This window comes from Corythoichthys intestinalis, chromosome 21, assembly GCF_030265065.1.
Source record: "Corythoichthys intestinalis isolate RoL2023-P3 chromosome 21, ASM3026506v1, whole genome shotgun sequence".
In the NCBI taxonomy this organism is placed as follows: domain Eukaryota; kingdom Metazoa; phylum Chordata; class Actinopteri; order Syngnathiformes; family Syngnathidae; genus Corythoichthys; species Corythoichthys intestinalis.
Genome location: NC_080415.1, coordinates 20883111 through 20903754, shown reverse-complemented (window position 1 = coordinate 20903754; position 20644 = coordinate 20883111). Strand labels below are relative to the sequence as shown.

The 20644-nt window shown below is 37.9% G+C and overlaps 3 protein-coding genes across 8 annotated transcripts in view; 1 reads left to right on the top strand and 2 right to left on the bottom strand.

Moving 5' to 3' along the window:
* LOC130910060 (receptor-type tyrosine-protein phosphatase H-like) overlaps nt 1-358 on the bottom strand; it is a 47336-nt gene extending 46978 nt beyond the window's left edge. For 3 of the 4 annotated variants that reach the window (XM_057827101.1, XM_057827104.1, XM_057827105.1), the window contains exon 1: nt 24-358. The gene's annotated coding sequence lies outside the window, so the exon portion shown is untranslated. The remainder of the gene's footprint in view (nt 1-23) is intronic. The other variant, XM_057827102.1, reaches the window with a different exon arrangement.
* LOC130910062 (dynein axonemal assembly factor 3-like) lies at nt 13-9962 on the top strand. Of its 2 annotated transcripts, XM_057827115.1 has the most exons (10): nt 13-185; nt 4313-4419; nt 4489-4582; nt 4651-4805; nt 4874-5059; nt 6985-7230; nt 8375-8513; nt 8589-8703; nt 8927-9001; nt 9109-9962. In XM_057827115.1, the coding sequence occupies exons 1-10, from the start codon at nt 104-106 to the stop codon at nt 9251-9253; spliced, it is 1344 nt and encodes a 447-aa protein (XP_057683098.1). In that variant the 5' UTR covers nt 13-103; the 3' UTR covers nt 9254-9962. The 2 variants fall into 2 exon arrangements, with proteins under 2 accessions (XP_057683098.1, XP_057683097.1); XM_057827114.1 differs by having other exon boundaries at nt 8375-8703.
* On the bottom strand, nt 6112-20557 carry LOC130910066 (troponin T, slow skeletal muscle-like). Of its 2 annotated transcripts, XM_057827118.1 has the most exons (14): nt 20352-20372; nt 13912-14015; nt 13372-13401; nt 13275-13288; nt 13169-13192; nt 13048-13066; nt 12912-12972; nt 12635-12751; nt 12492-12569; nt 12298-12411; nt 12059-12168; nt 11885-11975; nt 9587-9627; nt 6112-9512 (listed from the first exon to the last, which is right to left on the bottom strand). In XM_057827118.1, the coding sequence occupies exons 2-14, from the start codon at nt 13938-13940 to the stop codon at nt 9467-9469; spliced, it is 774 nt and encodes a 257-aa protein (XP_057683101.1). In that variant the 5' UTR covers nt 13941-14015; nt 20352-20372; the 3' UTR covers nt 6112-9466. The 2 variants fall into 2 exon arrangements, with proteins under 2 accessions (XP_057683101.1, XP_057683102.1); XM_057827119.1 differs by lacking the exon at nt 13912-14015 and having other exon boundaries at nt 20352-20557.
* Between the last annotated feature and the right edge of the window lie 87 nt (nt 20558-20644).

The window sequence follows — 20644 nt, the reverse complement described above, 5'->3', positions numbered from 1 at the left end:
TTAAACCCCTCCATAAGACTCACGCTATTAGTTTAGTGAGGGAAACTTCGTCGACGGACCATTCGCTGTTACCAAGCCTCCACCGAAGTCTCCTCGTGATAAAATGAGCGCCGGGCGGCCGTCGGAAGGCGCAGGCTGCATTAACTGGTGGGGTTTCAGTCCAGCTCGAGACCTCATCAGTGCAGGTGAGCAGCTGCCAACAACACCTTGGAAACACATTAAATTCTATTATTTATTTTCTTCTAATTCTTACTATGAGCTAGTCCAGATTATGGTTAATTTTTGTCGGGTAACTTTCTTCAGTGAGATGCTCAATCAAAATGAGTTCGGACTAAAACAAATTCACACGATACAAAAAAAAAAAAAAATTAAAAAAAAAAAAAAAAAATGAACGTCAGACATCGTTTGCGAACAACTCTCGCGAGAAGCTAAAAATCATTTTTGGCAATGGTGATGATCAAGGCCGTAGGTTTACATATAGGGACTGTAGGGACATAACCATACGCGTAGGTTTGGTCTCAATATTGTAGGGACATTATAACAGCATAACCTGCATTTCTCACCAATATGAACCTAATTAGTTTATAGGCTAAATGATTACTGCAAAATAAATCTATCGATTTATACTAACTTTCAGTATAACGTCTTAATATGATAATTTTTCTTAAATCTAGTCGTAAATTTTTCTTCATCTTGTTTTGGGTTTTAAGGGCTAGTTAACAGATTAATGCATCAGATTATTCCATGTACTTTTCATAAATATTACCATTTGTTCTTATTAAACCCATCTAAAAGTAAGTCATTTTTCACCTTTAAATCAAGGAAAAAATGCTTTCAAATAATGTTTTGAACAATATTCTTTATATTTTTTATGATTAAATGTACAAACTTATTGCTTAAAATAAGTCTGTTCATCTCATTTTCAGCTAGCTATTTTTTTTATTTGAAGAAATCTGAGTAAAATTTACTTGAAGCACTGTCAGATAATTTCACTTATTTCTAGTAGATTTACACTGAAAACAAGGGAATTTAAGTTTTTTTGTTTTAAGGACGTGGGTTTTTGCAGTGCAAATGCATTGGTTCAGGTGATACACGGTACAATTCAAACCTTTGTTTTCAAAACCTACTTAAGAAACATTTTGAAAACTTCCAGAATAAATGTCTGGATTTTAATAGCAAATTTAAATTGCATTATTTGAACACAAATTATATTAACATACACAAGAAATACAAACCTGTAAGTATCCTGGAATGCAAAAAAGTAAACATTTGTCTTAATACCACTCAAAATTGTCATCCATCCATCCATCCATTATCTTCCGCTTGTTCCGGTGCTGGGTCGCAGGGGCAGCAGCTTTAACAGGGAAGCCCAGACTTCCCTCTCCCCAGCCACTTCAACCAGCTCCTCCGGCGGGATCCCAAGGCGTTCCCAGGCCAGCCGAGAGACTTAGTCTCTCCAGCGTGTCCTGGGTCGTCCCCGGGGCCTCCCGCCAAAATTGTCAGTCTAAATAAATTACGTAAATTATATAAATTAATAACAAAAAAAAATTCTTAGTCAGGGAATTTTAAAAAATTAATAAATAATAACGGAGCCATCCTTCAGGAGAAACACTGCTGCTTTTGTTCACAAGCACAGCCAAACTCAACCAAAAATGAATGCTCCTTTGGGCAACTTTAAGACCACATAAGCGAAATAAAAATGAAAACTGGGGAGAAGGGGGTAAACCTTGGTTCACTACATTTCTTACAGCTGAGCAGAGTTCACTACATTTCTCACAGTTTAATTAACCTTAACATAGTACAAAACACATACAGAAGGACACTTCTGCGAAGCAGCTTCCGACTCAGGTTAGCAAGTTCACACTGTTTAATGTAATGTTTAATGTAATGTGTTTAATGTGGGTGTGTAGGGGGTGTCAAGTCATCAGACAATCAAATGTGCGTTTGAGGGAAAAAAAACATGGACTAGCACATTCAGCAAGTGAAAAGGGGTACATGCAAGTCTGAAAATAATGAAAATAATTCACTTAATAATAGTAGGGTCAATTCTATCATTACAACATATGGGAAGAATCTACATGACCTATATAACTTAACACATTATATACTGCAAATAAGGTTGCATAAAAGTTGGTGGGGACAATTTGAGCATCCTGAAAAGTTGCAAGTGTTTTGTCCCTACCGTCCCTATGCAAACCTACGCCCTTGGACACAACACTATTCAGGATGCTCAAATTGTCCCCACCAACTTTTAAGCAACCATATTTGAATTATGTACCGGGTTTAGTTATATAGGTCATTTCAATTGTCTTCCCATATGTTAAAAAGGATAGAATTGACCTTACCATAATTAAGTGAATTATTTTCATTATGTTCAGACTTACATTTACCCCTTTTCACTTGCTGAATGTGCCGGTCCATTTTACCCCCCTCAAACACACCTTTGACTAGCTGATAATACATTATAAATAAATGCAAGTTAACTTATTTTGTACGTTATTTATTTTAAAATATTATTTGCAGCTTATGCAGACATTTTTTCAGATAATCATACATTCATCGTAATCGAGGTAAAAAGTTTTGTTTTTGTTGAGTTTGGCTGTGCTTGTGGGCAAAAGCGGTAGTGTTTTACCCAAGGAAGGCTCTATTTTTATTTTTGTTATACTCCAAGTTTTTTTTTTTTTTTCATTTATATTTAACTTATTTATTTAGACAATGTTGAGTGGTCTTAAGACAAATGTTTATTTTTTTGCATTCCTGGATAGTTAAGAGATTATTAACAAGTTTGTATTTATTGTCTGTTAATATAATTTATGTTCAAATATTGCAGTTTCAATTTGCTAATAAAATCCATTTATTCTGAAAGTTTTCAAAATGTATTTTCAGTAGTTTTTCAAAACAAAGGTTTGACTCAAACAGTGTATAAACTGAACCAATACACGTGAAAGTTAAAGTCAATAGATTTATTTTGCATTGATCATTTAGCCTATCAATTAATTAGGTTCATATTCATGAGAAATGTAGCCCTGACCCCCGTTCATCCAATCCTTTTGATTTTATTAATGTCCCGTCACCAGCAAAAACTGTACATGCAAGTTATGCTGTTATATCGTCCCTACCAATGTTGAGACCAAACCTACACCCTTGGTTACGATAAACCCCCCAAAAATATTACTTGTAATTGAATCGAAGAAGAAAAATAAATCGTAAATAAAAACGTGGAAAAGGCCAATACTAATAGGATTTACATGCTAATTTGTTTTTGCATAGACTTCATAATGATATTGACGGGGCGCGGGGCCGATTAACAGGGGGCCTATCTCCATCAAACTTGACCGAGTGGAAACACAGACAGAGTACTTTTTACGTTTAAAATTCTAGTGAATAAATGCTTAAATCTCTGAATTCTTTATGGACATGGATGTAAAACAGTCTCAATTCTTGGTTAAAAGCAAAAAAATAAATAAAACTGACAGTTAGCATTTATTTTATGTAAATATGTTGAATGTGCTGCTAGTCTTTAAGTCGATGTGGCGCCGCCTTGTCAGCACAAAGAGCTTTTTACGTTGAAATTCTTGTGAATAAATGCTTAAATCCCTGAATTATTTATAGATATGGATGTAAACCAGTCTCGATTCTTGTTTAAAAGCAAAAAAGTTGACAGCAGTTATTTTACGTAAATATTGCTAACTATGACGACAATGCTTTCCTGTTTGTATGCGGTACAGCTTTTGTACTTTTTCAACCTAAATCCAGCGTTAGATCGCTGCGTGCATGTTTGAGTAACTTCTCTTGATGTGGGCTGGCCCCCTACTGGAAGGCGAGGCGCAGTGTATGGCGGATGTGACCCGTCTATATCATTATGAAGTCTATGGTTCATGATATCAACTGAAAATAAACAGCTAGTATTCTAAATCACGAATTAAATGCTACAATTAATTTTAAAAAAAATAGAAAATGAATAATAAATGAATGAAAATGAATGAATAGAAAATATTTTTTGATTTCACATCATAATAAATGCCCAATAAAAAAAATAATGCTTAGAGTAGGGTTTTTTGTTTGTGAAATTTTAAAGATTTTTGAATGTTTAAATACAACACTTAAATAGTTATGTAGTGATAGTCCATTATTCATGCTAGTTATAGAACCCACTGCATATAAAAGTATCAAGAAACACCGCCAAGAATGAGTCCATCATCCACACGATTATTTCTCCCTTAAGTAAAAAGTCTTCTCATAATATCAAATTTCACTTCTGGTCAGTGTACCGTCTATCTTTCCCAACTTTGACCATATGTTGTACTCTCAGGCCCTGTTAAACATGAAGGCAAAGTCAACATTTTGCTTGTCGGGAATGGAGATCCGAGACATCTTCTGAAGACCTTGGCCGGCCTTCAAGACGAGGACATCCTTAACGTGAGCGTCATGTTTTCAAACGTGACCCAGAAAAGAAGGTGGTAAGAGTGATAATTCATGTCAATATAGGTGTGGCTGTTTGAAAACTGCATGGAGGTGGTGGCCAGACAGATGCTGCTGCTCTACATCACCCTGACTCCCCATGAATTGATGGGACTTAACGGTAGGTACGTTTTTATTTGTTAGTTTTGATCCCTAATAGCGTTTAACACAGTATTTCTACATACCTAGAGAAGACGGAGATGTTCTTGGAGGTATTTGGTAACAGTGTGATCCGCGGTCAGACGGATGACACGGTGAAACGTGTTGCGTCGCAGCTCTTGCTCCACGTCAGCGACATTCCGGATTCAGACATGCACCCCTGTTTCAACACTGCTCTTCTCAAGGTGTTCGCATCAGCACAGATGCTTTAACATCTTGTCCGTAAAAAGCTTACATCTTCATATGTGTTCAGTTTAGGGAGCGGGATGAGCTGGCCAGGATTTTTAAATCATGGGTGCAGCCATTGTCTTCTTCCACACCTCATGTCTCAATAGCCAAAGCCTGGGATTACAGAGTCAGGCAGCACCTTGGGACACGCTACGACGCGAAAAGGGGCTGCTTCGACTGGGATCTCACTATGAAGCTATATGAGAAAGGGGTAATAACAACAATAGACTACATTATGATTTGTAATACCTACACCAAATTTTTCCAGTTTTAGACTGAAGATGTATTAATGCAGTGATCAAATGCGACAAGAAAAATACTTACCTCTCCTTTACATCCGTCATGAGCTACATTGACAAACACCAAGGGCGTAGGTTTGCATAGGGACGGTAGGGACATAACTAGGGCTGCAGCTATCGAATATTTTAGTAGTAGATTAATCGATGGACTAGTTAGTTCGAATAATCGAGTAATCGGATAAGGAACATGAAAAATTAAAATACCTGAGATGAGCCTCAAACATTTTACATTTTACATATACATTTTTTTTAAAATGAGGATCTGTGTACAACAAAAGAACAATGGGCTAACTTACATAGAAAAAGTTCGCTAGCTTAAATGCTATAAAATGCTAAAGTTTTTTTTTTTTTACAATGCTCTACACAAATGTTTCAGACACATATTCCCACAAAAAACTTCTAAATATACCTATAAACTAAATTATGAATGCATTAAAAACATTAGCTCAAACAGAAACTTAGCTTTTGTTGGTCTTAAAAGGGATCAGTTGGATTCAGCTATGTGAAAAGAGGCAGACCAGGCATTGTATCTGCCCTAATCAATAAAACTAAATGCAAACACTTTCAAAATAAACTATTACAACGTCACTTTAATTAAACGAACACTCGAAGCAAAAACATTTAATTCGAGTATTTTTTTCTAATCGAATACTCGAGTTAATTGATTAATCGTTGAAGCACTCGACATAATATGACCAACTTTTCAGGGTGCCTAAATTGTCCCACCAACTTTTAAGCAACCTTATTTTCATAATATAGTGAGTTCAATTTAGAAGTTTTGTTTTTGCCAGCTGCAGCCACTGTAATGTAATGTAAAAAGACGTCAATGTCGTGGAGTTGGGAAACACACCACTAATTTTGCTACTGAAAGTCCGACTTTCATCAGTTTGCATTCCATTAAACTGTGTGATCTTGCTAACCTGCAAAACTCGAGCAGAAGGCTGCTTAGAGAAAAGTGTCTCCTGTATGTTTTCTAATGTTAACGTTAATTAAACTGTGACAAATGTAGTGAATTCTGCCGGAAACTATAGAACCAGAAAATCGTGAGCAAGAAGTTGCTTCGATAGAGCGGTCCCAGGACGCAGTCTGTGTTTCACAGGAAAGTGTTGACAATCAAAAAAAAAAAAAAAAATTAAAAACACATACTGATGCTTTTCTTCTTGTAAACGGCCTTGTTTAGAAGGAAAGAAGTCTCAAACATGTATATATAATTTAAATTATGTTTAAACATTGCAATTTAAATTTGCTAATAAAATCCAGACATTGATTCTGGAAGTTTAAAAAATCTTTCTTGAGTAGTTTTTGAAAGCAAAGGTTGGAAATGAACAGTTTATCACTTGAACCAGTACACATGAAAATTAGTATAAGTCAGTACACATTTAATTTGCGTTGACGATCTCACCTATCAATTAATTAGGTTCATATTCGTGCGAAATGTAGCACTGACCCTCGTTCATCTGATCTCTTTGGTCTTATTAATGCTTGTCCTCAGCAAAAAGTGTACATGTACATTTAGGTTATTCTGTTATATTGTCCCTACCAATGTTGAGACCAAACCTACGCCCTTGACATACACAACTATTAAAAAATGAAAAAGAATCTCCAAATATGAGTGGATTTGTGGGTCCTAAACAGCCAATATGAGAAGGTCCACCATTATTTTTGATCTACCACTAGAGGGAGCCCGCATACCAAATTTTGAGACTCGCTGGCTGCCCTGAACTGAAAATTTCTGCTGACCAACCTTTTTTTTTTTAGATAGTAGAGCGTCCTCTGCTGCCTCCAGAAAGCACCTACTACAATATTAGAACATACATAAAAATCGTTTCATCTACAGTGTGGCGTTATTAACAAGCATCAGTACTTCCGATGGAGGGAGAGCGGCTTGGCCTTTGAACTGAGGGAAGGCGTCTACCAGAACACCAACCCGAGCTTGCTGTCTTCTCGGGTGTTCAACCAGAGAGGGGACAAAGTGGCCATGCAAGGCTACTGGGGGGACATTGCGTCCAGTCCTTATCTCGCCTTTGGTATTGAAACTGAAGACGAGAGCTTGCTCAAGACACGGAACGGCCAACACGTGAAGGTAGATTTGTATTCATTTATGATCATGTTTCCTTACCATTAGCGGCGACAGACGTCCAATCCATTTGAATTGGCAGTCTCTTCCATTTCAAATGGGTTGGACGTCGATCATCGTCAATTGCGAATAAATTAATATGGAAGATGGCTACCGTAATTATCGCACTATAAGGCGCATCTGACTACCCACCAAATATGACACGGAAACGGCATTTTTTGATAGATACGCCGCAGCTGTCCTCACTGTATGAAGGGATATTTACACCAAAAGATATTAACAAGTAACGCTTTATTTGACAGCGGCATCATACGACTGTCATAACACCAAATGAACCACAATGAAGTTTTGAACCAACTGGCTGCAAAGCCTTATTGCTTCAAGAAGCTTCATTTTGCCATCACTGCTCCCTTTGGAAGGACAGTCAACCTCATCTGCCACCTGCTGTCAACACTGTTGTTGTCCAACATGCCTCCCAGCATGCATTGCACTGCCACAGATGTAAATAACATTCAAAATTCATGTTCTGTGCTAATTATTTATTCAGTTACTGGTCCAGTTGTATTAAGTGCTAGTTAAGGTACTTGGTAACACTTTAATTGACAGTGGCGCCATCAGACTGTCATTATACAATCATAACTATGACATGACACTGTCATGAGCATTAATGAATGCTTATAACAGATGTCATTTAGTTTTCTCCGGCAAATTATCTCAGTTTTGAATAGATGTAAAAGATCCAAACTGGAAAATGGAGTTAGTTACATAATTTGCCAAATGACACTAAATGACATCTGTCATAAGCATTCAGTAATGCCCATGATAGTGTCATGTCATAAATGTGACCGTCTTATGACAGTCTTATGACGCCACTGTCAAATAAAGTGTTACCAAATACCATAACAAGCAATTAATGAAACAACTGGAACAGTAACTGAATGAATAATTAGCAGAGAACATGAATTTTGATTGTTATTTACATCTGTAGCGCTGCAATGCATGCTAGGAGGCATGTGTTACCTATTAATCCAAATAAATCAACAAATAAGCCGCACTGGACTATAAACCGCAGGATTCAAAATGAAGGGAAAAAATAGCGGCTTGTAGTCCGAAAATTACTGTAAGTTTACTTGTAATTTTGTGTCTGCAGACAGCACAGGACATTTCCTTCGCGAATGTGCAAGAGTTGTTTCAATCCCTGTCCAGGAAACAAGAATGCACAACTCAGTCTGACACAGAAGATGAACATCAACCCACGAATATTGAACATAATTCTGTCCCAGTCAGCAGTAAGCGAAATCTCAAAAACACTGACGACAAAGAAATGTTCAGTCCAAATCTGTTTACTCCTTTTTTTTTTTCAGAACTGACACGTCTTAAAGGGGTTTCTGTCAATTTCCTGCCCTTGGATTCCCTTGAGAAGATGGCGGAAAAGGGGAAATATGCCCATTTCTTCCACATCATTCACTTCTCCACCAGGTGACAAATACAGTATTTTTCCTTTTATTACTATTCCTTCGTACCAGTGAGTTTCATAAAAGCTCATTTTTAAACACAGCTGTCATATTAGGCCTTACGGGATATAAAAGGTGGGGGCTCGTACAGTGTAATCTGTTTGAGATGTCCATTTGAATTGCAGCCAGCAGATAGTGTTTGTCGCTCACCATGTTTTCTCTGCCCTCTTCTGTTAAACGCTCTGAAGTTGCGCGCACCATTTGGGCCCGAAAATCCGGCAGATTGCAGCACCAGACGCTGTGCTTATCGTGGAGTTGGCCAAGTGAGTTTTTTTTTTTTTTTTTTTAATTATCAAGGCTTGTTACCATGGTGACAACACAGTCGAGTGTACATAGTACTGAAGCTGTAGTGTTGCTTTTGCCTCCTCAGGTACATTTTGGACCTGAATAAAGAGCAAGAAGCTGGTTTTGCAGAGCGAGTATCAAACATGTGTCAGGAAGCAGGATTTCAACCATGTGTTGTGGCAAACAGTGATGACCTTCATGCTGTTTTTCAACCACACAAGGACAAGTAAAGCTGTCTCCATTATGGCTTTTTTTTTTTTTTTTGTACAAGAAGCGTGGGTTGTCTTCCCACTCACTGACTGAGTTGTCAATGATCATATTAACTGTAATGCAAATTTTCATGCAACACACCAATTTATTCACATGATTCCAAGTGGTGCGAAACTGCAAACTTGCTACATCATTGCCACCTTCATTTTTTTTTTTCACTTGAGGGTGTCGACTCACTTCCAGCGTCCTCCAACCTTCCCCTTACCGTGGCTCTTTTTGCTGCTCCGAGGGAAGACAAAGATCTTTGAGTATATCGCGAGCGCTCGTACGCACACTGCGACGTGTCGACTCACAACTTTTGAGCGTGTTGGATTCTGTTCAGGAGGACGTTGATCTGGATTGAGCGAAGGGAAAATAAAGATTTTAAAAGGGGACATGTTGTCGTTTGTTCAAATGTAGTGCATAGATTTAGACATTGCGCCACGCCTTTCCGTAGGGGGCCGGACCCAGGCAGACGTTGAGTTGGCATTCATTATAATAAACTCAAACACACGCTGGGTTCTAACGCTGGATTTAAGTGGAAATAGGATGAATGTTTTACTGCATACAAGCAGGCAGAGGTGTCTCAAGAGAGATTTGGTCGAGGATTCAAGGTAATTATTATATTCTTCGCGCTATGCATGCACTTGGAAATGTTGTGAATACAATTAAATCAATGGAAAAAAATAGCCTAACTTTAGCTTGAAATATTTAAGTAAAATGAACGGTAACTGCCCGTTTTTTGTTTTTAACCAATAATCTAGACCGTTTTATGTTCATATCTAGAAATTTTTTTTGATTCAAGCATTTATCCGGATTTTATTATGGAACGACTTTGAATTTTTTGATGCCACTGCTCATGGAGACTCATAAACAGTGGGGCAAATAAGTTTTTAGTCAACCACTAATTGTGCAAGTTCTCACACTTGAAAATATTAGAGAGGCCTGTAATTGTCAACATGGGTAAACCTCAACCATGAGAGACAGAATGTGGGAAAAAAAACAGGAAATCACATTGTTTGATTTTTTAAAAAAATATTTGCAAATCATGGTAGAAAATAAGTATTTGGTCAATATCAAAAGTTCATTTCAATACTTTGTTATGTACCCTTTGTTGGCAATAACGGAGGCCAAACATTTTCTGTATTTCTTCACAAGGTTTTCACACCCTGTTGCTGGTATTTTGGCCCATTGCTTCATGCAGATCTGCTCTGGAGCAGTGATGTTTTGGGGCTGTCGTTGGGCAACACAGACTTTCAACTCCCTCCACAGATTTTCTATGAGGTTGAGATCTGGAGACAGCTAGGCCACTCCAGGACCTTGAAATGCTTCTTACGAAGCCACTCCTTTGTTGCCCTGGCTGTGTGTTTGGGATCATTGTCATGCTGAAAGACCCAGCCACGTCTCATCTTCAATGCCCTTGCTGATAGGAGATTTTCACTCAAAATCTCTCGATACATGGCCCCATTCATTCTTTCCTTTACACAGATCAGTCGTCCTGGTCCGTTTGCAGAAAAACAGCCTCAAACCATGATGTTTCCACCCCCATGCTTCACAGTGGGTATGGTGTTCTTTGGATGCAATTCAGTATTCTTTCTCCTCCAAACACAAGAATCTGTGTTTCTACCAAAAAGTTCTATTTTGGTTTCATCTGACCATAACACATTCTCCCAGTCCTCTTCTGGATCATCCAAATGCTCTCTAGCGAACCGCAGACAGGCCTGGACGTGGACTTTCTTCAGCAGGGGGACGTCCGGCAATGCAGGATTTGAGTCCCTGGCGGCGCGTTGTGTTACTGATAGTAGACTTTGTTATTGTGGTCCCAGCTCTCTGTAGGTCATTCACTAGGTCCCCCCGTGTGGTTCTGGGATTTTTGCTCACCGTTCTTGTTATCATTTTGATACCATGGGGTGAGATCTTGCATGGAGCCCCAGATCGAGGGAGATTATCAGTGGTCTTGTATGTCTTCCATTTTCTACTAATATCTCCCACAGTTACACCAAGCGTTTTACCTATTGCAGATTCAGTCTTCCCAGCCTGGTGCACGTCTACAATTTTGTCTCTGGTGTCCTTCGACAGCTCTTTGGTCTTGGCCATAGTGGAGTTTGGAGTGTGACTGATTGTGGACAGGTGTCTTTTATACCGATAATGAGTTAAAACAGGTGCCATCAATACATGTAACGAGTGGAGCCTCGTTAGAACTCGTTAGAAGAAGTTAGACCTTTTTGACAGCCAGAAATCTTGCTTCTTTGTAGGTGACCAAATACTTATTTTCCACTCTAATTTGGAAATAAATTCTTTAAAAATCAAACAATGTGATTTTCTTTTTGTTTTTTTTCACATTCTGTCTCTCATGGTTGAGGTTTACCCATGTTGACAATTACAGGCCTCTCTAATCTTTTCAAGTAGGAGAACTTGCAAAATTGGTAGTTGACTAAATACTTTTTTGCCCCACCGTATGCCTATGCCTGTTTTGGTTTTAGGTCGCCAGTGGCTTTGGTTTTGAAAATATTTTAATTTTAAGTGATTGAAAATAGGCCCCCTACGGATTGGCCCCGAGCCACATGTCCCATCAACTGATAGTGAAGTCTATGCTTGGTGAAAGAATTCACCTCATATTTCTGCTTCTTCATTTTCTCAGATAAGTCAAATTTCTCAGATTCTAGCTGGTAGATGCACTCCCACATCTCGCTGGCTTTTTTTCTAGAAGACAAATACATTTTCGTTGACACGTACATACTAATATTTGGGTCGGTAACGATGGTGACATTATGCTTGAAAATGACCTGAGAGCGTCCTCTCTTAGGTCATCAATGACAAGCGGCTGTTTCCTCTCAGAAAGCGTCTTTTTCTTGATTTCCCTTGCCGTTTGCTTTTTGCCCCGCCTCTGCTCCACCTGCACCAATCAAGATTCATCCATTGTCAACGCCGTTTATGCTTGTCAGGGTTGCAGACTAATCAAGATTAATTAAGAAAATCACAACAATAACATTTCACATTTCTCAGAAAGTGCAAAATCAATAACCTTGGCCAAGAATCCTCCAAAGTGAGCGCCCATGTTAGACAGCACTTTCTTCTTCTTGGCTTCATCTTCCGCCCTCTTCTTGGCCTCCTCCTCCTCCTTCCTTTGCCTCTCCACCTGCAGACATCAACTTTAAAGCTCACCAATCTGGTTTTTCTGGATGGCCAGCTGTCAAAAACTTAATAATGGTTAATTACCGCGATCTTGGTCTGTCTGTCACGCTCTTTTTCGGCCCTCACTCGCTGCTGCTCGGCTCTTTCTGCCCGGCGACTTTCCTGAGGCACAACAAAAAACACAAATGAGTGTTTTATTTACTGCACATAAATAAATAAATACTTACAATCCTCGATTTGAGTCCGATGAGCTCCTCCTCTTCTTTTTTCCTCTGCTCAAAGTGGACATCGATCAAGGTCTGGAGCTCTAGAAGGTCTTTTTCCATGCGCTTCCTGTGGATATCCTGATGGAAAACCAACAAAAAAATGGAATGAATACAATGTTTCTTTGCAAATGATTAAAAATGCAATAAATAACTACAAGTACCATTTTATTGTCTGTCTACAAGTGTTGCGTCACCATGTTTGATTTTTATACAATAAACATAAAAAACAGTAACGTACATCAAAGTCCACCCGCTCGCCCTCAGGGATTTTCGGAGGAGCGAGCTGCGTAGCAACCGGCCTGTAAAACAATTTCGGGCCACTTCATTAAGTACATCTGCACAGTTTTGTCCTAAAAAATACACGAGATACTAACTTGTGCTTTGGTCGTTCTCCTTCAATATGTAAAGCAAAAAAAAAAAAAAAAGGTGTACAGTGAATAAGTAATCATACAAATAATTGACAATGACAAAATAAATCCTCACATACATTCTTACCTCCTTCTCCATGCTCATCTTCCTCTACGGTGGAAAAAATGTCAAAAGTGATGAATGAGGACAAGAGGATTATTAGCTTTATTCATTTTAAATTGAAGGTACTTACCCTCTTGGTGTACTCTAGAAGGAAACAAAATGGAAATGTATTGCAGCTGGGTGTTTAAAAGTAAACATGTATGGTGAACTTGTCAAAATTTACTCACCCATGATCTTCTAAATCAGACATTTTGACACTGAAAAACAAATAAGTCAAGAGTTAAAAATCAAGAAACTCCAGTTATGGAAGAAAATACTGTGTACATGTCATTGGAAATACCGTAGACATGAAAAGTCTACACAGCCCTGTGTAGAGTCAAAATCGATTGAACAGCCATCATCATTAATGGCAGCGAATGAGTTCAAAGAACATACATTGGTATGAAAAAGTATCTGAACATTTTGGAAGTTCTCATATTTCTGCATAAAATCACCATCAAATGTGATCTGATCTTTGTCAAAATCACACAGATGAAAATACAGTGTCTTCTTTAACTAAAACCACCCAAACATTTATAGGTTTTCATATTTTAATGAGGATAGCACGCAAACAATGACAGAAGGGGGAAAAAAGTGTAAGTAAACCCTCTGCCGAAGGAGACTTAAAGAGCAATTGAAACCCATTTTTATCAAACATTTTAATTCAGGTGTGTGCCCAATCACTGATAAGTGGTTTAAAGTTGCCCTGCCCATTATAAAACACACACCTGGTAAGAAATGTCTTGATGGGAAGCATTGTCTGATGTGCATCATGGCTCGGTCAAAAGAGCTGTCTGAAGACCTGCGATCAACGATGGTTGTTTGTATAAACCTGGAAAGGATACAAAACCATCTCTAATATGGATGTTCATCAATCGATAGTCAGAGAAGTTGTCTACAAATGGAGAGATTTTGGCAATGTTGCTTCTCTCCCAAGGAGTGGCCGTCCACCAAAAATGACGCCAAGAGTTCAGCGCAAACTACTCAGAGAGGTAAAAAAGACTTACAGAAATCACTGGCACAGTCAAATATGTCTGTGCACACATCAACTATATGTAAAACTATGGAAAGAGAAGGAGGATGGAATGGTTTTCATGGGAGGACTCTACGGAGGAAACCACTGCTGTCTAAAAAAAAAAAAAACACTGTTGCTAGTTTAATGTTCGCAGAAAGGCACTTGGACACTCCACAGAAGTTTTGGCAAAATATTTTGTGGACTGATGAAACCAAAGTTGAAATGTTTGGGAGTAACACACAACGTCATGTGTGGAGGAAAAATGGAACAGCTCACCTACATCAACACCTCATCCCTACTGTGAAGCATGGTGGAGGGATCATCATCATTTGGGGCTGTTTTGCTACCTCAGGGTCTGGACAACTTGCAATCATTAATGGAAGAATGAATTCAAAAGTTTATCAGGATGTTTTGCAGGAAAACCTGAGGCCGTCTTTCAGACAGTTGAAGCTAAAAAGAGGATGGATGCGGCAACAAGACAATGATCCAAAACACGGAAGTAAATCAACTTCAGAATGGTTTCAGAAGAACAAAATACACGTGCTGGAGTGGCCGAGTCAAAGTCCAAACATGAACCCCATTGTGGTGCTGTGGCATGACCGAAAGACAGCGATTCATGACAGACATCACAGGAATCTGACTGAACTACAGCAGTTTTGTAGAGAACAATCGACCAAGATTATTCCTGATCGATGTGCCAGACTGATCTGCGGCTACAGGAAGTGTTGCTGCCAAGGGGGGCACAAAATATTAAATGTGATGGTTCACTTACTTATTTTTCCCTCTCCGGTCATTGTTTGCATAATATCCTCATTACAATATGAAAACCTATAAATGTTTGGGGGTTTTTAGTTAATGCAGACAGTTTTTTCATCTGTGTGATTTTGACAAAGAGCAGATCACATCTGATGGTGATTTTATGCAGAAATGTGAGAAATCCCAAAAGGTTCAGATACTTTTTCATACCACTGTGTTGCCAACATGACTTTCTGTGTTCAAATATAACAAACTGGTGATCTCGGAATAGGAGAGGCCGCAGCTGAGTCACATCACCCGAATAAGAGCGAGGTATTATGCGGCCGATCATTCTTTGTTAATTTGATTTACTCCAAAGGACGTGTCGCGAGAGGGCTTTGAACTTGGCAGCCAGTGGCTATTAACACCAGCTGGACCTCCTATTACCGTTTAATCTACTTGCATTGGGGGACTTCGCATAGTGAACAGACTTTCTTCAGTTAGGAGGAATATACTATAATTTTCATACACTCAGTGGTAGTTACAATGTAATTTTACTTAGTGTTGTATTATAAATATTTCAGCTAATGAATGAGCAGTATTAAAAGTGACGGAAAATAAAGTCATGTGAAAAAATTAGGACACACCATTAAATATTCAGTTCTTTATTAAGAAATGTTCACATATCATTGTCTGATCTTGTTTTTCTTAATCTCTGGAAAAGAAAGTGATTTAATTAAGTAAACAACAAAAATTAACATTGTTTTACTCGTTAAAGCAAATATATCAACAAAAATGCATCTTCTAAGCGAGGAAAAAGTTAGGAAGCCCTACCACTTAATTGCTAGTGTTACCCGCTTTGGCTGAAACAACTTCAGTGAGACGCTTTTTGTAGCCATCTACCTGTCTTCGACATCAGTCTGAAGAAAGTTTGCCCCCCTTTTCAACGCAGAATACTTTTAACAGTGAGATGTTTGAGGGGTTTCTTGCATGTACAGCCCGTTTCAAGTCACCCCACAGCATGGGATTAAGATCTGGGCTTTGACTCGGCCATTCCAGGACTCCTCATTTCTTTTCAGCCAGTCCTTGGTGGAACTACTGGTAATTGGGTCATTGTTATGTTGAGATCTAGTTTGCTTCAGCTTTATTATTTTTTTTCAAAGATGATCTCACATGTTCCTCAAGAACCCTCTGATACACGATAAAATTCATGGTGAATTCTATGATGGTGAGCTGGCCAGGTCCTGCTGTAGCAAAGCATCCCCAAACCATGACACTTCCACTTTCATGCTTCACAGTTGGTATGAGGTTCTTTTCCCGGAATGATGTATTGGGTTTACTTTTACACCAAACATTTCCTCTGTTCTGGTGTCCAAATAATTCAATTTTAGATTCATCTGTCCAAAGAACATTATTCCAGAAGTCGTGGTCTTTGTCTCCATTCACTCTGGCAAACTTCAGTCTGGCCATCATGTTCTTCTCGGAGAGCAAAGGTCTCCTCCTTGCAAACCTCTCATTAATGTTAAATTTGTGTCGTCTCTTCCTGATTGTAGAGGCATGCACTTTCACATCAACAGTAGTAAGAGCCTGCTGTAGGTTCTGTAAAGACATTTTAGGGTTTTTGGAGACTTCTTTTAGCATTTTGCGGTCGTCTCGGGGTGAACTTGCTTGGACGGCCAGATCTGGGCATGTTGCCAGTTGTTTTGAATGTCTCCCACTTGTAGACTATTTTCCGGACAGTGGCATGGCGGATTCTATATTCTTTTGAAATCTTTTGAAATCCCTTGACTCATTAGCGTCTACAATCTTCTTTCTGAAGGCCTCAGACAGCTCCTATTATCTCACCATGCTGTTTTCTCTCATTTCAACATTCAGTCAATGTTGAAAGTATTCTGCGTTGAGGAGTGGGCCAAACTTTCTTCAGACCGATATCAAAGACTGGTAGATGGCTACAAAAAGCATCTCACTGAAGTTATTTCAGCCAAAGGGGGTAACACTAGCTATTAGGTGGTAGGGTGTCCTAACCTTTTCCTCAGTTAGAATATGCATTTTTGTTGATATATTTGGTTTAATGAGTAAAACAATGTTAATTTTTGTTGTTTACCTCTAATTAAATCACTTTTCCAGTGATAGTGATGAAGAAAAACAAGATCAGACATTGATATGCGAACATTTCTTAATAAAGAACTAAATATTTAATGGGGTGTCCTAATTGTTTCACATGACTGTATATTCAATATGTATTTGTTCTTTTAATGAGTTGCCTCATGCTAAGGTAGTAGACTTGTGTGAATTTTAAAAGATAAATCAAAAGCACGGTTGTGACCAAAAAGACAAGCAGTTATTGAAAATAGCTCATAGTTTACATTTAACGATCAACAAAATAATACAATTGCAAAATTGCCATATAAATTTTTTTGGGGGGGAAACAATTCATCAGTATGTAATATAAGCCTGTTAAAAAAAAAAAGTTGTTTAAACATGCTGAAGCGCCATAAAGTTTACCTGCAGGCCAAAATAACTATATTTTTACTTATACATAAAAGCATGTTTTTAAAGTAAAATTAAAAATACAGTATATCTGTATGTTTTATAAACTTTTAAATAATAATAATAAAAAAAAAAGACTTAAAGATGCTGAAGCAGCAAGTTAGACTGCCTGATGAAATTGTTTTGTTAATTTTTTAAATATTCAAATAGAAGTATTGTAAAAATGGTTAAAAACAATTTTATGGTTCTGTTATATAAACTAAAATTCTTTAATCTTGTTAATTAAACCAGCAAACACCAGTATAAAATTGTGGTTGAAAAAATAATTTAGCTCCCTTTAAGCTATTAAAATACCAACATATCTCCCAGACAACACTGACCATAAAATGAACAAATCCTTATGCATTTATGTATTCTTGAGGAAAAAGTCTGATTCTAAAACTCCCTTTGTGTTCTCAGCCACCTCCAGTATGTTGACAATGGTTGCCTAAACAATTAATAACATGGACATTTCCCGCCACGAGCGCATTAACATGATGGATGAAGGCCTTACATAGTCGGGAGCTTTGGCCAACCATGAAGCGCATTCAGACCATGTCAATGGGAATAAACATGGCACAAGGTCAACAGGCGAGGGATCGGCGTCAGAATACCACGTTGCGCCATCGTTAAAATTTCTGTGGCCCGAATGAGTGCGGTCGAACTACAATGTTGCATTCTGTTGCTTAAAGGGTTCAAACTCCTGCAACATAATCTTCATAGTCTACTTAAATTGACATGCCGCTGGATAGCATTTAATGATGGATGATTGCAAACAGTACAGTATTACCGGCCATAACTTTGACTTAACATGACAGTGCCATAAACACACAAAGTACAGTGTGAACCCTTCTAATCAAAAGGTGGTAAAAATGCTCAAGGGAGCTAAATCTGTGATATACATGACATGTATATTATCACCCTCAGAGGGAACTAGAGTACGAGCAAGGAAGTTGAAGCGCTAACACATGCAGCACATAAGCAGTTAAGACGTAGAACTACTTACCGCAACTTTGGGGTCCACAATATAATTTACAACCTACTATTAAACAAGCGAATACAGTTTTAAAATACAGTGTGGGAACTAGCAGCCAATAATATAAGCATAACAAAGCCATTCCAAATACTACTATGGTTGTCATTCATCTTAAATCACTGCATGGTTTAATTCCTTTTTTAAAGACCAAAATACATGTATGACAGGGATACATTTTGGGAGAGAAATTGTTGTATTTCATTTTTTCATTGTATATTTTTTTCCAAAGACAACTTTTAACTTTTTTGGCTTCTTTGAACTTGGGGGGGGGGTATGTCTCTAAAAAAATATTTTTGCACAAAATGTATGATTTTTAAAGACTTGTAATTTTGTAAGACATTTTTCTGTCATATATATATATATATACACACAAGAGTGTAAGTTTGCATAGTGACGATAGGGACAAAACACTACCAACTTTTCAGGATGCTCAAATTGTCCCCACCAACTTTTAAGCAACCTTCTTTGCGTTATATAATGACTTCAGCTATATAGGACATTTAGATTGTCTTCCCATATGATTTAACTGTTGTAATTGACCCCACCATTATTAAGTGAATTTTTATGCTATTATTATTATGATACACACACACACACAGACACATTAGATATTAGAGATATTAGGGATATTAGAACTTTTTTTTTCAGCCAGCAGCAGCCACTGTAAGAAATGTTAAAAAATGTCAATGTTGTGAAAGTGGGGAACACACCACTAATTTTGCTACTGAAAGTCCGACCGGCATCAGAGTTAGCATAACATTAAACTGTGTTAACTTGTTAACCTGTAAAACTCGAGTAGGAAGCTGCTTGGAGAGAAATGTAGTAAAATGACGTTTACCTCCTCCCCAATTTTACTTTTTATGTTATTTATGTGGTCTTAAAGCAGGCAACGGGAGCCTTCATTTTTTGTTGAGTTTGGCTGTGCTTGTGGACCTGAACGACAGCTCAGTTTTTATTTATTTTTGTATTCCCTGACAAAAAAGTTTTTTCAGTTATATTTAGACAATGTTGAGTGGTCTTAAGACAAATGATTTTTTTTTTTTTTTTTTTAATTCCTGGATAGTTAGGAAATGATTAACAAGCTTGTATTTATTGTGTATGTTAATATAATTTATGTTCAAATAATGCATTTTAAATTGGCTCATAAAATCCGGACATTTTTTCTGGAAGTTTTCAAAATGTTTCTTTGGTAGTTTTTGAAAACAAAGGTTTGAATTGAACGGTGTAGGCTAAACCAATAAACATAAAAGTTAGTAGTAGTCAATGCAGATTTCTTTTGCACTGATCATTATGAATGTCCCGTCCCCAGCAGGTTATTCCTGATACATATATTGCAATATGCTTTTTCCTCATTTCCCCCCCTTTTTTTTTTAGAAGAACCATAGTCTGTTACATTGTGCTACATTGCAATGGCTACCGGTATTTTTTTATCTATCATTAAACCATTTCATAAGGCTAAATTTGTTATTTCATATACAGGTGAATTATTATTGGTTGGACAATATCGGAGTTAAAAATGTCTTCTATTCTTGCATATACAGTACAGCAATTAAGATCTGAATGAAATACACATCAGATTTCTCACCAGTTACTCAGTCTTGAGTAGATTTTGTCTCATTTCATAAACAAGTAGCTTCAGGTAACTCTCCCTTTCTCTGCCAGTAATACTGAAGGATCCCAATAGCAAACACTTTGAGAATTGACACATCCAAGTTCTATTTTTTTTTAAAAATCACTTTCCACCATATGGTTAATTGCTATATTGAACAAAGAATGGATGCAAATAAATCCGGGTATGATGAATAAACCAACACACGATATACAGCAAGCTAGAAAAGAGTCGTTGTACATACCAGTTTAGTGTCAAAGGGATGTCGAGGCGTAATGAGCAGACTGTGGCGGACACCGGCTCTTTTATAAAAGGCTCCGGTGGGGTGACAAGAAGGGGACGTGGAATAAAAATGAGCGTGTGGATTATTGGCGGCTTTTGGGAGCTGAAGGCCAAGTCTGGCAGAGCGGTTTGTGAGCGAGCGCCTCATTGCTGAGCTCACAGCTGAAATAAGAAGACAAAAAAAGACAGGTGGTCGCAGCTCAGAACAAAAGAATCATTTTTCATAAAAAACATCTCAATCAAGAGATCACTGTG

Bases quoted from the DNA above. Each gene is read 5' to 3' on its own strand.
- LOC130910062 (XM_057827114.1), top strand. From the start codon at position 104: ATGAGCGCCGGGCGGCCGTCGGAAGGCGCAGGCTGCATTAACTGGTGG. The intron at 4,583-4,650 runs GTAGGTACGTTT...CTACATACCTAG, and splicing joins TGAATTGATGGGACTTAACG to AGAAGACGGAGATGTTCTTG. The intron at 5,060-6,984 runs GTAATAACAACA...TTTCATCTACAG, and splicing joins TGAAGCTATATGAGAAAGGG to TGTGGCGTTATTAACAAGCA.
- LOC130910066 (XM_057827118.1), bottom strand. From the start codon at position 13,940: ATGCTTCCCATCAAGACATTTCTTACCAG. The intron at 12,570-12,634 runs GTAAGTATTTAT...GTTGTGCCTCAG, and splicing joins TCGGACTCAAATCGAGGATT to GAAAGTCGCCGGGCAGAAAG. The intron at 9,513-9,586 runs GTGAGTCGACAC...CCCTCGGAGCAG, and splicing joins ATCCAACACGCTCAAAAGTT to CAAAAAGAGCCACGGTAAGG.